We start from the raw sequence: 14,107 nt of genomic DNA, 5'->3' as shown, positions 1-14,107 counted from the left end.
ATTCTACCAAAGAGACACTGTATTTTAATTTTAAAGCTGATTTTTTTAAAAAAAGACTTTATTTATGCATGCGAGATAGAGAAAGAGGCCGAGACAAAGGCAGAGGGAGAAGCAGGCTCTCTGCAGAGAGCCAGATGCAGGACTCGATCTGGGACCCGGGATCATGCCTTGAGCTGAAGGCAGACGCTCAACCAGTGAGCCACCCAGGTGTCCCTTAAAGCTGATTTTTAATATAAGGCACTGTATCTATATAGTATTTTCTTAAGTCTTCATGAGAAAGTATAGATTCAGTATTGCCAATATTCAGAATGTGTGGGAAACCCATCTCAACTAGCCTACGGCTCATCAAATTAGGCAAGAAATTTGGTCTCATAATTTTCCAGCTTCACCTCATTTCAGCCTAACATCACTGACAACCAGATTGATTCAACATAATTTAATGTAACTGAAGTCTTACTACATACAAGATACTGATAGCCTGTTCAGACACATGAAGATGAATATGATATGGTCTCTCTGCTTAAACTGCTCACAATCTAGACTCAGAGACCAAAGTACAGGGCTGTCCTGTTATATACTTAAAAATGGTGTATAAACAGTGATAGGTAATATTGCAAAGGAAGTAAACCAAGTAGGATATTTAGAATTTCACACACAACAAAAAATTGCTCTGTTGCAGAATGAACATGCATGCCACCAGGCATAAATGTCTATGAAGTGTGCTGACAAAAGTAAAAATAAGAAAAAGGAGAATTGGAATTGGGACTGCTCAGGACTTTAAATATCCTGCTAATCATTTTTATTCATGTGCATAATAATTACTTTAGTTTTCAAAACTCATACCCACCCTCACAAAGAAAAGAATCTTCCACTACGGAAGATATCCAAAGAAATGTGCCATACACACACACACACAAACACATATATATAAAATTCTAGGGGCACCTGGGTGGCACAGTTTGTTGGGCGTCCAACTCCTGGTTTCAGCTCAGGTTGTGATCTCGGGGTGGTGAGGTTAAGCCCTGCATTAGGTTTGAGTTTAGCTTGAGTCTGCTAAAGTTTCTCTCTCTTTCCTTCTGCCCTTTCCCAAGCTTGCTCACCCTAAAATGAATAAATCTTTTTTTTTTTTAAATCTAAGATGCTCCCATTGCTCAAGATCTCTTCCACATTTAAGTTTAGCACTTTGTCTTGAAGGTATTTTATACTCTGCAATATTTTAATAGACTGCAATACTCTAATCACAGGAAGAGAGTTAAAAGACCACTCAGAGGTAACCTAATTCAACTAATTTTTACCTCTTTGTAACATCCTTTGTCACAGGACTATTCAACAGTTTTCACTGCTAAGTATTACATTTTTTTTAAGCTTTTACTTTTTTAATGTAATCTATTCCCAATGTGGGCCTTGAACTCATGACCCTAGGATCAACAGTCATATGCTCTACTAACTGAGCCAGCCAAGTGCCCCTGAAGGTTACTTACACTTTTTAAAGACAGTCCACACCATCTAGAAACTCTATTAGAAAATCCTACCTTATATCAATTAAAAATCTACCTGTCTCTAATTTATACCTAATCTAATCTAATAATGATTAGATCTAATAATGATCTCCAGAGTTATATAGAATAAGTCTAATAATTATTCTCCTTCAAATATTTAAAAAACATTCTCTTCTGAAAGCTAAATACCCATAGGTTAAATAAACCAAGATCAAATGTTTTTCATGAGACAGGATTTTCATGCTTAGCATGAATCTCTATTCACTGTATTAGTGATGTGACTTTGAGTTTAACTTCATTACCTGCAAATTGAGGATAACATGACACATGCTATTACATAGATGAACTCTGAAGACACAATACTAAATGAAACAAGGCAGACAGAAAAGGGCAACTACTTTATGATTTTACTAATATAAGGTACCTAGAGTAGTCAAATCCACAGACAAAGAAAGGAGAATGATAGTTCCCAAGGGCCGGGGGCAAGGGGAATGAAGAGTTATTGTTTATACAGCGTATCAACAGGGAAAGATAAAAACTTCTGGTGATGAGTGTATAACAATCAGCATATATGCCACTGTACTGTATGTACACTTAAAATGGTTAAAATGGCAATTTTTTGTTTTGTATATGTCACCACAATAAAAAATGTAGATAATAACTTAAAATTGTGATTAAATGATTTGCCATGCAAATAATGCCTTATACAATACTTTGTATATAGAACATAATTAAGCAGTAGTGATGGTAGTATATTTTACCAATTATGTGGTCCTAAAAAAAAAAAAAATTATGTGGTCCTTCTTGGCCAAATTCCATTTTTTAAGAAAGCAAGAACCTGTATTATCATGTTTCTCAGTGTCCCCGATGTTACGCTGTTCACACATAAGGGTTCCAAGTATTTGTTCTATTAATAAAAAAATTTTTAAGTCACATTACTATAACTGGAAAACCACTAAGAAGGGAATAAAATGCTCATCTAGATGTATAATTCATTTACCACACACACACACACACACACACACACGAGCCATGTTAAAGTCAACATCTCCTTCATACAGAAAAATCTAGAAAACAAACTTCAAGATATTAATCAACAAATAACTGCCAAACCATTCAGATAAGTAGTGATAATTGTACAAATCAAACTGCTTTATTAATCTAGGCTTAGCAAATAAAATTACAGGTAAATTCAACCAATGGTCTCCCATGAAAAGCATACATAAAACAAAGAGGTCATGTAATAAAGTTCATTCTTAGATGTGAAGGTCTATTAGTGAAAAAAAAAGTAAAAACCACATGCTATCTACCTCTAAGAGAAGTCTATCAATAAAACTGATTGATAAGAAGTCAGACTGAATTTAACATGTCTTCATAAACTTAAGAGAAAACGGATTTAAAGTAAAATGGATTTAACAAGATATGAAGAACTTATTTGATTTCCAATCTCAAACTTTTGCAGGGCAGGGGGGAGTGGAATGGCAGAGGGAGAGAAAGACTCTAAAGCTGGCTCTCCATCCAGCGTGGAACCCCACATGGGGCTCGATCTCACAACCCTGAGATCATGACCTGAGCTGAAATCGAAAGTTGGACACTTAACTCACTGAGCCTCCCAGGGGTCCCTCAAACATTTTTAAGAAGAAATAACCACCTCACCAGTTTGAATATTAAACTGCTTAAAACAAGAGGTATGAACACCTGTTCTCAAAGTCTATTTTTAATTTCATTTTTTATGATTTCATGTTCTGCAAAACTTCCTAGGGGCCCTGCCAAGAGCCTGACAATTCATTATCAATTTTTCCTAACATCTCTATTTTCAATCTGTTCTCTCTACTACAGATACAGGGTAAGATTTATTTCAACAATAATCTCTAGAAGAAAAAAAGGAAAAAATAAAATGACAAACTCCTAGATACTAACAACTAATGTCAACTAACAAATACTGATTAGATAATGCAGTCTTTATGAATATATATACAATATTAAACTCTCTCAAAAGTGCAGCAGAGTAGATGAATAAACAATGTAAAACTCATTAAGAAAAGTATTTCACGTATACACTCCCCTTTTGCCCACATGGTGCAGCTGCTATGGAAAACAGTATGGTGGCTCCTCAAAATATTAAACACAGAAATGGGGCAGCCCGGGTGGCTCAGCAGTTTACCTCAGTGCCACCTTCAGCCCAGGGCTTAATCCTGGAGACCCGGAATCAAGTCCCACGTCACGCTCCCTGCATGGAGCCTGCTTCTCCCTCTGCCTGTGTCTCTCCCTCTCTCTCATGAATAAATAAAATCTTAAAAACAAATAAAAATAAAAAGCAAAAACCCTACAGAATTACCATTTGATCTAGCAATTCCACTTCTGGGTACATACTCAAAAAAAGTGAAAGCAAGGATTTGAGCAGATATTTGCACACTCATGCTCACAGCAGCATTATTCACAACAGCCAAGAGATGGAGACAACCCAAACGTCCACTGACAGATGAATGGATAAATAAAACATGGTGTATATATAGAATATTATTCAGTCATAAAAAAAAGAACCACATCACATGCTACACATGAATGAACCATGAACCCCAAGGACATATGCTAAGTGTAATAGGCTAGCAATAAAAAGATAAATACTATATGATTCCACTTATGAGGCATCCAATCTCATAGAAACAAACTAAAATGGTGGTTGCCAGGAGCTGGGGAAAGGGGAGGCTACGAGTTCCTATTCTGTGGGTGCAGAGTTTCAGTCATGCAGGATGGAAGGGTTCAGGGAATCTCTTGCACAGTGAGAATGTGGTTGATGATAATGAACTATATACTTGGAAACTGTTTGATGCCTGACTTTTGTGGGGGGTTTTTGACACAAAAAATAGAAAATACATATAAATTCTATATTTAAATATGAAAATCATATGCATCACACAATCTCAGGTTTGGGATAGAAAGATTTAAGTGTTGCTTTCTCTTGCCCACTGAGGATTATAAGACTAGATAAAGCTTTAGAGACACCCCCCACCATCAAAAGGAAGGAAATTCTGAGACATTTTATAACATGAATGAACCTTGAAACTTGATATTATGTATATTTTACCACGATTTTAAAAAATGGATCAAAGACCTAAATATAAGATTATAAACCTTTTAGAAGAAAAGATAGGAATAAATCTTGTGATCTTGGATAGGTACAGGTTTCTTAGACATGAAATAAAAAACACAAGCAAGAATAAGACTTCATAATATTAAAAACTGTTTCAAAGGACTCCACCAAGAAAATGAAAAAACAGAGAATGAAAGAAAATATCTGTAAATCACGTATTTCATAAAGGATTAGTATCCAGCATATATAAAGAACCCTTACAACTTACTATAAAGACAAGTAACAATTAAAAATGGGTAAATGGTTTAAATAGACATTTCTCCAAAGATAGACAAATGGCCAATAAATAGCTAAAAACATGCTCAACACCATTAGTCATTAGGGAAATGCAAATTAGAATCACAATGAGACACAAGTAGAGTGGCTATATAACAAAAAAGACAGACAATAACAAGTGTTGGAGAAAATGTGGTAAAATTGGAACCCTTGTCTATTGCTGATGGGAATGTAAAATAGTACAGCCATGGAAAAGAAAACAGTCTGGCAGTTTCTCAAAAAGCTAAACACAGAGTTACCATTTGACCTAGTAATTCCACTCCTTGGTATACACTCAAAAAAAATGACCATATAAAAACCTGTAAATAGTCATAGCAGCATTTTTCATAGAAACCAAAAGGTGGAAAGAACCCAAATTCTCATCAACTGAGGGATGGAGAAAAAAAAAAGTGGTAATATTATTCAGGCAGAAAAAGGAATGAAAAAAAAAATGTTCTTATACATGCTACAACATGAACCTTGAAAACACTATGCTAAATGAAAGAAGCCAGACACAAAATGTCACATATTACATAACTTCATTTATATGAAATGATCAGAATAGGCAGTTCCACACACACAAAAAGTATATAAGTGGAGCTGGAGTGAGCAGGAAATGGGAAGTGACTGATAATGAGTTTGGTGAGTTTTTTTTTTTTTTTTTTTTTTAGCAGAGGAGTGGGAAGGGTACTAATGAAAATGTTCTGGATATAGATAGTGGTGACAGCGGCACAACTCTGAATATACTTAAAAAAAACCCCACTAAATCGCACACTTAAGGGCAAGTTTTATTGAATGTGAATTTTTATGGAGAAAATAAGTATTTATGAAGAAAAAAAGTATACTGAGATCATTAGTATCAAAAAAGGGATAGACCATAATATGGGAGCAAAATATACAAAGATACTAAATGACAAAGAATGGGCAGAAATACTCATTAGCTTCTGTATTTCTGTCAATACTTTGTTCAAATGGAGAGACCGAATAAACACTCTCCAAAGGAAATAATTTCAAATGAGGCAAGGTGATAGACAGTAAGTCGGAATATAACCTAGAATATAGCTTGAAACAGGTTTAGCCCTACCCCTCCAGATAATGTAAAAGAATTGAAATGTTATCACTGAATTATTGTTGATTCAAAATATGTCAATCTAAAATAACATGTCAGGTCGAACAGATATTTTTCCAAAGAAGACATCCAGAAGGCTAACATACATGAAAAGAAACTCAACATGACTCATTATCAGGGAAATACAAATCAAAACAAAATGAGATCCCACCTCACACCTGTCAGAATGGCTGGAGTTAACAACACAGGAAACAATAGGTGTTGGAGAGGACGCAGAGAAAGGGGAACCCTTACACTGTTGGTGGGAATGCAAACTGGTCAGCCACTCTGAAGAACAGTATGGAGGTTCCTCAAAAAGTTAAAATTAGAGCTACCATGTGATCCAACAATTGCACTACTAGGTATTTACCCAAAGGATACAAAAATACAGATTCAAAGGGGTACATGCACCCTGATGTTTAGAGCAGCATTATCAAAAACAGCCAAACTATAGACAGAGCCCATCCATCGAGTGATGGGTAAAGAAGATGCGACATACACACACACGATGGAATATTACTCAGCCATCAAAAAGAATGAAATCTTGTCATTTGCAATGATGTGGATGGAGCTAGAGTGTATTGTACTAAGTGAAATAAGTCAGAGAAAGGCAAATACTATATGATTTCACTTATATGTGAATTTCAAGACACAAGACAGATGGATATATGGGAGGGAGGAAAAGAGAGGGAAACAAACCACAGGAAGCTCTTACAATAGAGAACAACTGAAGGTTGATGGGAGGCGGCAGGTAGGGGATGGGCTAAATGGGTAATAGGTATTAAGGACAGCATTTGTGATGAACAGTCGTGTTTTACGTAAGTGATGAATCACTGAATTCTACTCCTGAAACCAATAGTGCACTGTCCGTTAACTAAAATTTAAATAAAAATTTTAAAAATAATAAAATAACATGTCAAAGTCAAAGTGTAGGTAAAAGGAAATATAATTTCCAAAGAAAAAAATAAGTGGGTCTAGAATTTCCAGACCAAACTTATTTCTTGCAAAATTCAAAACTGAATTAAGCAAAATATGTGGTTTTTTTTCTTCTTAAAGATTGATTGATTGATTTATGATAGACATAGAGAGGGAGAGGCAGAGACGCAGGAGGAGGGAGAAGCAGGCTCCATGCTGGGAGCCCAACGTGGGACTCGATCCTGGGACTCCAGGATCGCGCCCTGGGCCAAAGGCAGGTGCTAAACCACTGAGCCACCCAGGGATCCCCTAAGCAAAATATTTGTAAAGTTAGAAAAGGAAAAAGCCGGAGGATTCACTATGAACAAGTCAAACCAAATAAAATGCAATTTCTCTTTTGATAGGTTTACTTCATTGCAGGTAAGACCCTGTAGGCACAGTATAGCTTAGTTACAGCAAATGATTTGGCAAAATCTTTCATAATATCCATACACAATGGCATATGGGCTTGATAATAACAAGTGGAACAGTTACTGAACAACCACAATGTGTACTAATAGACTGATGTTAATCTGGAGGGATTCTAGCTGAATGCACATTTCAGAGCCCTTCACTCTGGTCATTTTAACATTTTTAACAACAACCTAAATGAAGATGCATTATACGAAATACGAAAATGACAAAAAATGTCTAACTCAAGACTAACAAATGAAATATAAAAACCTAATTTAGGTATAAAAGCCTATTTCATAAATATATGTAAAGAGAGAGAGAGAGAGAGAGAGAGAGAAGCCTAAAGAATAGAATTCACTACACAAAAACAGGTTTAGGGAGACTTAGTTTAACAACTTATGTATAAAAGATACTGAGTGTAACAGATACTACTGGATCATATTAAACTTAAGAAACAGAAACCAAAACTGTTAATGAAATATTTGGTTTCAAAAATAACAACATTTATCTCACGCAAGGTGTATCCACCAATATGCTATCTGGTCAAGTAACTTCTAAAACGCTAAGTACAAGGGTACCTGGCTGGCTCAGGCAGTACAGCATACAACTCTAGATCTCAGGATTGTAAATTCAAGCTCCATAGTGTGTACAGAGATTTAAAAAAAGTAAAATCTTAAAAAAAAAAAAAAACCCGCTGAGTACAGTTCTGAGTACCATGTTTAATGACAATGAACAACTCTTAGAATTAAGAAAAAAAAATGATCCTGATTGAAAGATTAGAAAATTATATTATCTTAGGAAAGATGAAATAAATTGGGACTGTTTTACTCTGCAGAAGAGATGAGAATGCTCAGTGTGTATGGTTGGGCAGAAGAAGTCAGCAAGATCATGATAGTAGTCTTCAAATACTTTGAGGGGCCATTCACGTGGAAAAGGGATTAAACTTGGAAAAAGCAAAATACAGGGGGAACAGCATATTATACCTGACTCACAAATGGATGAAAATCAAATGCAAAAATGTTTACAAGCTACCTGGGAGAGCCCAATACACTGTGATGTACAATGATGTTGCTTTCTCTAGACTTTTCTAAATTATTCTAGAAAAGTGATTTCCAAAACTCAGACACAACCCATTAATGGGTCACAAAATCAGCTGAATGGGTAACTAGCATTTCCCCCCTAAAGAAACAAAATATTAGAGCTTACCACACATACCAAAAGTAACTAGTTTTGTGAAACATTTGTTTCAATTATACATATACATATCTAATAGGCTATGATGTAAAATGCATTTATTATGGAGGATCCAAAATAAATAAATAAACCCACAAAAAGGCTGTGAAAGCCAGTGCTTAGAAGTAGTGTTTCCAAGTGTGTTCTGTAGGTACTAGTTCCTTGGAAGCTCAAAAACGTTAACCACTTAGAAATTTACTATACTCAACATACAATTTGCATATCAAACAAATCCAGTATTAAAGAAACCTGTTTATTTTTGTTAGATCTTGTTTTTCTCACATATATTTAACCTCGACCCACCATTATTTTTCACACAGTATCTATTAACATCTTCAGAACCATTATTTTATAGTATATACTTGGGGGAAAACATTACTCTAGATGAAAAAGAAGGTACAATAGGTGTAAATTACAGAAAGTAGATTTTTTTGTGTGCTAAGAAAAAATTCTTGATTCTTTGAAATCTTCCTCTCCCTTGCCACTAACACCCACCTCTTCCCAGTTGTACTCCAAAAACATACTTTAAAGCACTTTAAATGATTTATAAAATTTTCAATTCACACAAATCTTTTTAGAAAAAGGACAGGATCAAGATATGGAGCCAGAATCAAAAGAGTAAACAGGAAGCGGCTCGTCAAAAGTAAACTCCTGCATAGTATTTAAGACTTGCTTTACCCTGGGATGCCTGGGTGGCTCAGTAGTTGAGAGCCTCCCTTCCGCCCAGGGCGTGATCCTGGAGTCCCAGGATCAGAGTCCCTCATTGGGCTCCCTGCATGGAGCCGCCTTCTCTCTCTGCCTGTGTCTCATGAATAAATAAAATCTTAAAAAAAAAAAAAAGACTTGCTTTACCTGAACTCTATGCTCAGAAACCAAAGCAGCAAAATATGTATTCAGCTTCCCCAAGTGGAGTCAATGTGTTCTAATAATACATAATCTAAAATGGCCTCATGAGTGCAGCTAATCCTCATTATTAAGAGCATCATTATCATCACTTGGAAGAGGCATGTGATGATATTTAAGTGATTCTGGATTCTTTTAAAGTGTACACACACCCAAGATTCCTTTGGGAGGACGTGATCTCACACTAATATGAAAAACTGTCACTACCATAGACAGCTCTAATAATACTTCGTATTACTTGGAAATAAAATAACAGCTTGATATCATATATTCGTGTATCTCTGTAATTCAAACCTTCCTAATTGGGAGTTACACATATCTGACTCTGCTCCAGCAGTTGTCACAGCATAAAGGCCCTTCCCACTCTTTCCCCATCTCCAGGCTCCTAATCCACCTCTCCTCCCAAGTTTGCCTCAGCTACTCTGAACCATTATTTTCTTCTCAATTTCTAAGCATTATCAGTACTTTTGTTCTTCTTGTTTTGTTTTTCTTTTTTGGGGGGGGAGGGGCAATTCATTGTATATGTCCTAGCCATTTAACTGCATAAAACTTGGCTCTGGAGACTGTAACTGTCTTGATGAACAAGGATCAACATGTTACGAATCTTTAGACTTTCCCACAAGAGCCTGTAAGAGCTTACTGAATATTTCATGATTTAAATAACTATGCTTAAGAGTAACTGGTTAGTTTTGGAGAGTTTACTATGTGCCAGAGCCGGTGCTAAAAGCACAGATGGATTATCTCCTGTAATCTTCACAACTCCAGGCGGGTAAGAACTATTATTTTCTTCATCAAACCGAGGAAGAAAGTGAAGCTCAGAGTAACCTGCCCAAGGTCATGCAGCTCGTGTGGCAGAGCCGGGGCCTGGATCCAGGCAAAGGTCTTGACTATCTCGGTGACCGTAAAGTCGCACCTCTGTGATATCAGAGCCCATGAAGAATCCCCACGCCGCTGGGTTAAAAGTTCCGATTTCAACAAACAAGCTGACACGTTTTAGCTACAAATCGGGACTTTAGAAGAGGACAAATTAAGACAATTTCTCATATACACCTTTCTGGGGTTGCGACAAAACGAGGGAGCATGCCCTCCTGTGACTTTTCTCTTTATGTAGGTGGTTTTGCGGTACAGGTCACAATTCCACCAAGAAGTAGCTCACCACGATACGGCTTTGGTTTCTCTTTTTAAACAGGGCTCCCTTTTCTCCGGGCCCCTAGGATGACATGGAAATTAAGGATGGATGGGATGGATCACTGTCACTCCGCAGCTCCAGAAAAACAAAACAAAACAAAACAAAACAAAACCAGATAGACCCAATTCTTGTTTAAAAAAGAAGAGCCAGGCTCTTGTTCCACCCCCGACTTCCCACACAAAGCGGTGCCATCCTCTGCCCTCTTCGCACAAAGCGAGCTTCACCCCGCCACCCCCAAGGGGAGCGCGGATCACACGGTCCCCCGCCGCGGCCCCCGCCGCATCACCTCCCACTGGGTCCAAACCTCCGACCACCGCAACGGGCCACTCTGGTCGGCTCCCCACGCCCGGTAGCACCCCCCTCCGACACCCAGGATGCTCAGGCCACCCTCCGAACGCACGCCAGTCATCTCACACAAAGCGAGATCCCCCTTCCTTACAAAGCGCTCTCCCTCCGCCGACTCCGCGGGCGGCGCCGGACCGCAGACCCGGGACGCGGCCCGACACGCGCAGGCCCAGCGCCCGGGTGGCTGCTCCTGCACCCCTCGGAGCCCCAACCCCGCGGACCTTCCCGCAGACCTAAAGCAAGAACCACCCTCCAACTCCCCCCCCCCATGCCCCGGTCCGGGTCGGAGGGCCGGTCCCGCTGCACCGCGCGAGGCGCCCAGGAGGCGGGGGCCCTCGGAAGGCGCTCCCCCGCCATCCCCCACCCCGGGCCGGGCCGGGTCGGAGGGTCGATCCGGCTGCACCGCGCGAGGTGCCCAGAAGGCAGGGGCCCTCGGAAGGCGCTCCCCCGCCCTCCCAGCCCGCCCCGGCCCCGGTCTGGGTCGGAGGGTCGATCCGGCTGCACCGCGCGAGATGCCCAGGAGGCAGGGGACCCCTCGAAGGAGCTCCCCCCCCAGCCCCCCCACCCGCCGAGCCCCGGCCCAGGTCGGAGGGCCGGTCCCGCTGCACCGAGGGAGGTGCCCAGGGGCAGGGGCCCGTGCCGGCTCAGCCCCGGCCGGAGGGCCGATCCGGCTGCACCGCGAGAGATGCCCAGGAGGCAGGGGGCCCCTCGAAGGAGCTGCCCCCAACCCCCCTCCCGCCCAGCCCGGGTCGGAGGGCCGATCCCGCTGCACCGAGCCAGGCACCCGGGAGGCAGGGGCCCGTCCCCGCCCAGCCCGGCCCGGCGGCCCGCGCTCACCAGCTCTCCTCTTCCTCCTCCCAGCCCGACAGCCGCTCCAGCTCGTCGGGCCGCAGCGGCTCCACCTCGTCCAGCAAGCCGCCCTCGCCCGCGGCCAGCAGGGAGGCGGCGTCCCGCAGCTCGTCGCTGCTCGTCCGCCTGGGGCCCGAGCCGACCCCGCCGCCGGGCTTGGCGTGCAGGCCCGAGGGGAAGGCGCGGGGGGACGCGGCGCCGGAGCACGGGGCGGACGCGGCGGCGCGGCCGGGACTGCCGGGCCCCAGGGAGCCGACGCCCTGCACGGCGCCCGAGCGGCTCCTCAGCTGCTCGTTCTGCTTCTCCAGCTTCTTCACCAGCTCCTGCAGCTTCCGCACCTCCTGGTCCGCGTTCACGTTGGAGTTAACGTCCTCCATCCCGGCCGCCGCCGGCCGCCCGCCCGGACTCACAGCGACACGGAGGGAGCGGGGGGGGGGGGGCGTCGCCGCTCACTCTAGCCGAGGCGCCGGCATGCAGCAGGGCCAGGCCCCGCCGCCAGGGTCCCCCCGGCTCCGGTTCCCAAGCGCCGCTGGCCCCAGCCGAGCCGCCTCATCTGCGCCGGCTCCAGCGTTGGGGGAGGCGGCGCCAATATCCGGCCGCGGCCGCCATCTTCCCTCCGTCCCTCCGCCCCCCGCGGCCCGGCCCGGTCCGTGACCTCAGAGCGTCGGGGCTGGACGCGGCCGCCGGCGGGCGCTCACGGGACCGAGCGGCGAGCGCGGGGGGCGTGGCCACGAGCGTGGGCGGGGCCTATGCCGGAAGGGGCGTGCCCTGAGCGCCGCGGAGGAGGGGCGCTGCCCGGCTGGCGGGGAGGGGCGATTCTGGCGGCGGGCGGGGCCGCTGCGGGGAGACGGGCTCGCGGCGGCGGGGGCGGGTGACGGCCTGGCTGCGCGGCGGCTGCGGCTGCGATCGCGAGCTCCGGCTCTCAGTCCGCTCCGCCGATTGCTCTGGGGGAGGGGCGTGTGCTGTGTCCTCCACCCCCGAACCCTGGCGGGTGGAGCCGGCGCCCCGTCCTGTCCTCTCTCCGGGCTGGTTCTCCGGCGGGCGCCTAGCCGGACCCCTTATTTTGCCTCTTTTGTCCAAGAAATATGACTCGATGCCTGCCTGAAATAGGAGTTTGGATGCCTGGGGGGCTCAGCGGTCGAGCACCCGCCTTGGGCCCCAGGGCGTGACCCCGGGGTCCCGGGATCGGGTTCTGCATCGGGCTCCTTGCAGGGAGCCTGCTTCTCCCTCTGCCTGGGTCTCTGCCCCTCTCTCTCTCTCTCTCTCTGTGCTTCTCATGAATAAATAAATAAAATCTTTAAAAAAAATAGATTGTCAGGGCTGGCAGGAGCCACAGGGACCCTGGGTGACCTGTTTCTTCCTCTGCAAATGAGAAAACGGAATCCCAAATGGTTGGGAGGTCTAAGGTCAAAATAATAACCAGAAGTTGTTGGGTGCTTACTATGGACCACGCTATGCAATGCATTTTTTTTTTTTTTCTGTAAAGGTAGGCTGGACACCCAGCGTGGAGCCCGAAGCCCGAGGTCAAAACCTGAGCCCAGGCCGAGAGTGGGCGGCTCACCCGACTGAGCCCCCCGGGCGCCCCGTGCTAAGCGCCTTAGGCGCGTCTCATCGATTAAAACAGTTTTTCCGACTTAGTTTGCTGCACACTGGCTTGGCGGCGGGGGCGTAGGAAACCACTCCTCTCGCCTTTGTTAACGGATGCGTAATCTCCTTGGATCGTTTTCTTGAGAAAAGCTTTTTCGTGGTGTGTCTTGACTTCTTAAAAAGTGTATTAAAAGACCTTAATAAATAGGTTGACGTGTGCTGATGAAGGCTGAGAGACGTGTGAATGTAAAAATCTGCCTTCAGCCGCACCCATTTATGATGTGTAGTACTAACTGCAGAACAACCCCCCCCCCAAAAAAAATTTAAATGCTTTTTAAAATCACATTCATTATTTTTCAGATGTCAGCTGTGAACTATTTGGCTTGCGCTTGCAGCTTTCCTCTGATTGCCTCCTCCACCCTTGGCTAATAATGACCCAGTCCTGTTTCACCTGGGTGTGCACGCATATGTCGTGGCTTACTTCTACCTTTCAGCCTCTCGGTGCTGTATTTTCCTTGCCTAGAATATTCCACCTGTCAAATCTGATTCCTTTTCTTAAAACCCACCCTCACATATCCAAGAAAACTTTTCCTGACAATTCCACAGGATTTAGCCCT

General features: G+C 43.4%; 1 protein-coding gene across 2 annotated transcripts in view; it reads right to left on the bottom strand.

Annotated features, from left to right (window-relative positions):
* Positions 1-12,573, bottom strand: part of SLAIN2 (SLAIN motif family member 2) — a 76,804-nt gene extending 64,231 nt beyond the window's left edge. The window contains exon 1 of one of the 2 annotated variants that reach the window (XM_041725185.1): positions 11,892-12,573. In XM_041725185.1, coding sequence (XP_041581119.1) covers positions 11,892-12,280 — 389 coding nt within the window. In that variant the 5' untranslated portion in view covers positions 12,281-12,573. The remainder of the gene's footprint in view (positions 1-11,891) is intronic. The other variant, XM_041725184.1, reaches the window with a different exon arrangement.
* Positions 12,574-14,107: the final 1,534 nt, after the last annotated feature.

Source organism: Vulpes lagopus, chromosome 12 (assembly GCF_018345385.1).
Source record: "Vulpes lagopus strain Blue_001 chromosome 12, ASM1834538v1, whole genome shotgun sequence".
NCBI lineage: Eukaryota > Metazoa > Chordata > Mammalia > Carnivora > Canidae > Vulpes > Vulpes lagopus.
The sequence above is the reverse complement of the archived record's forward strand: the minus strand, read 5'-3'. Positions and strand labels throughout refer to the sequence as shown.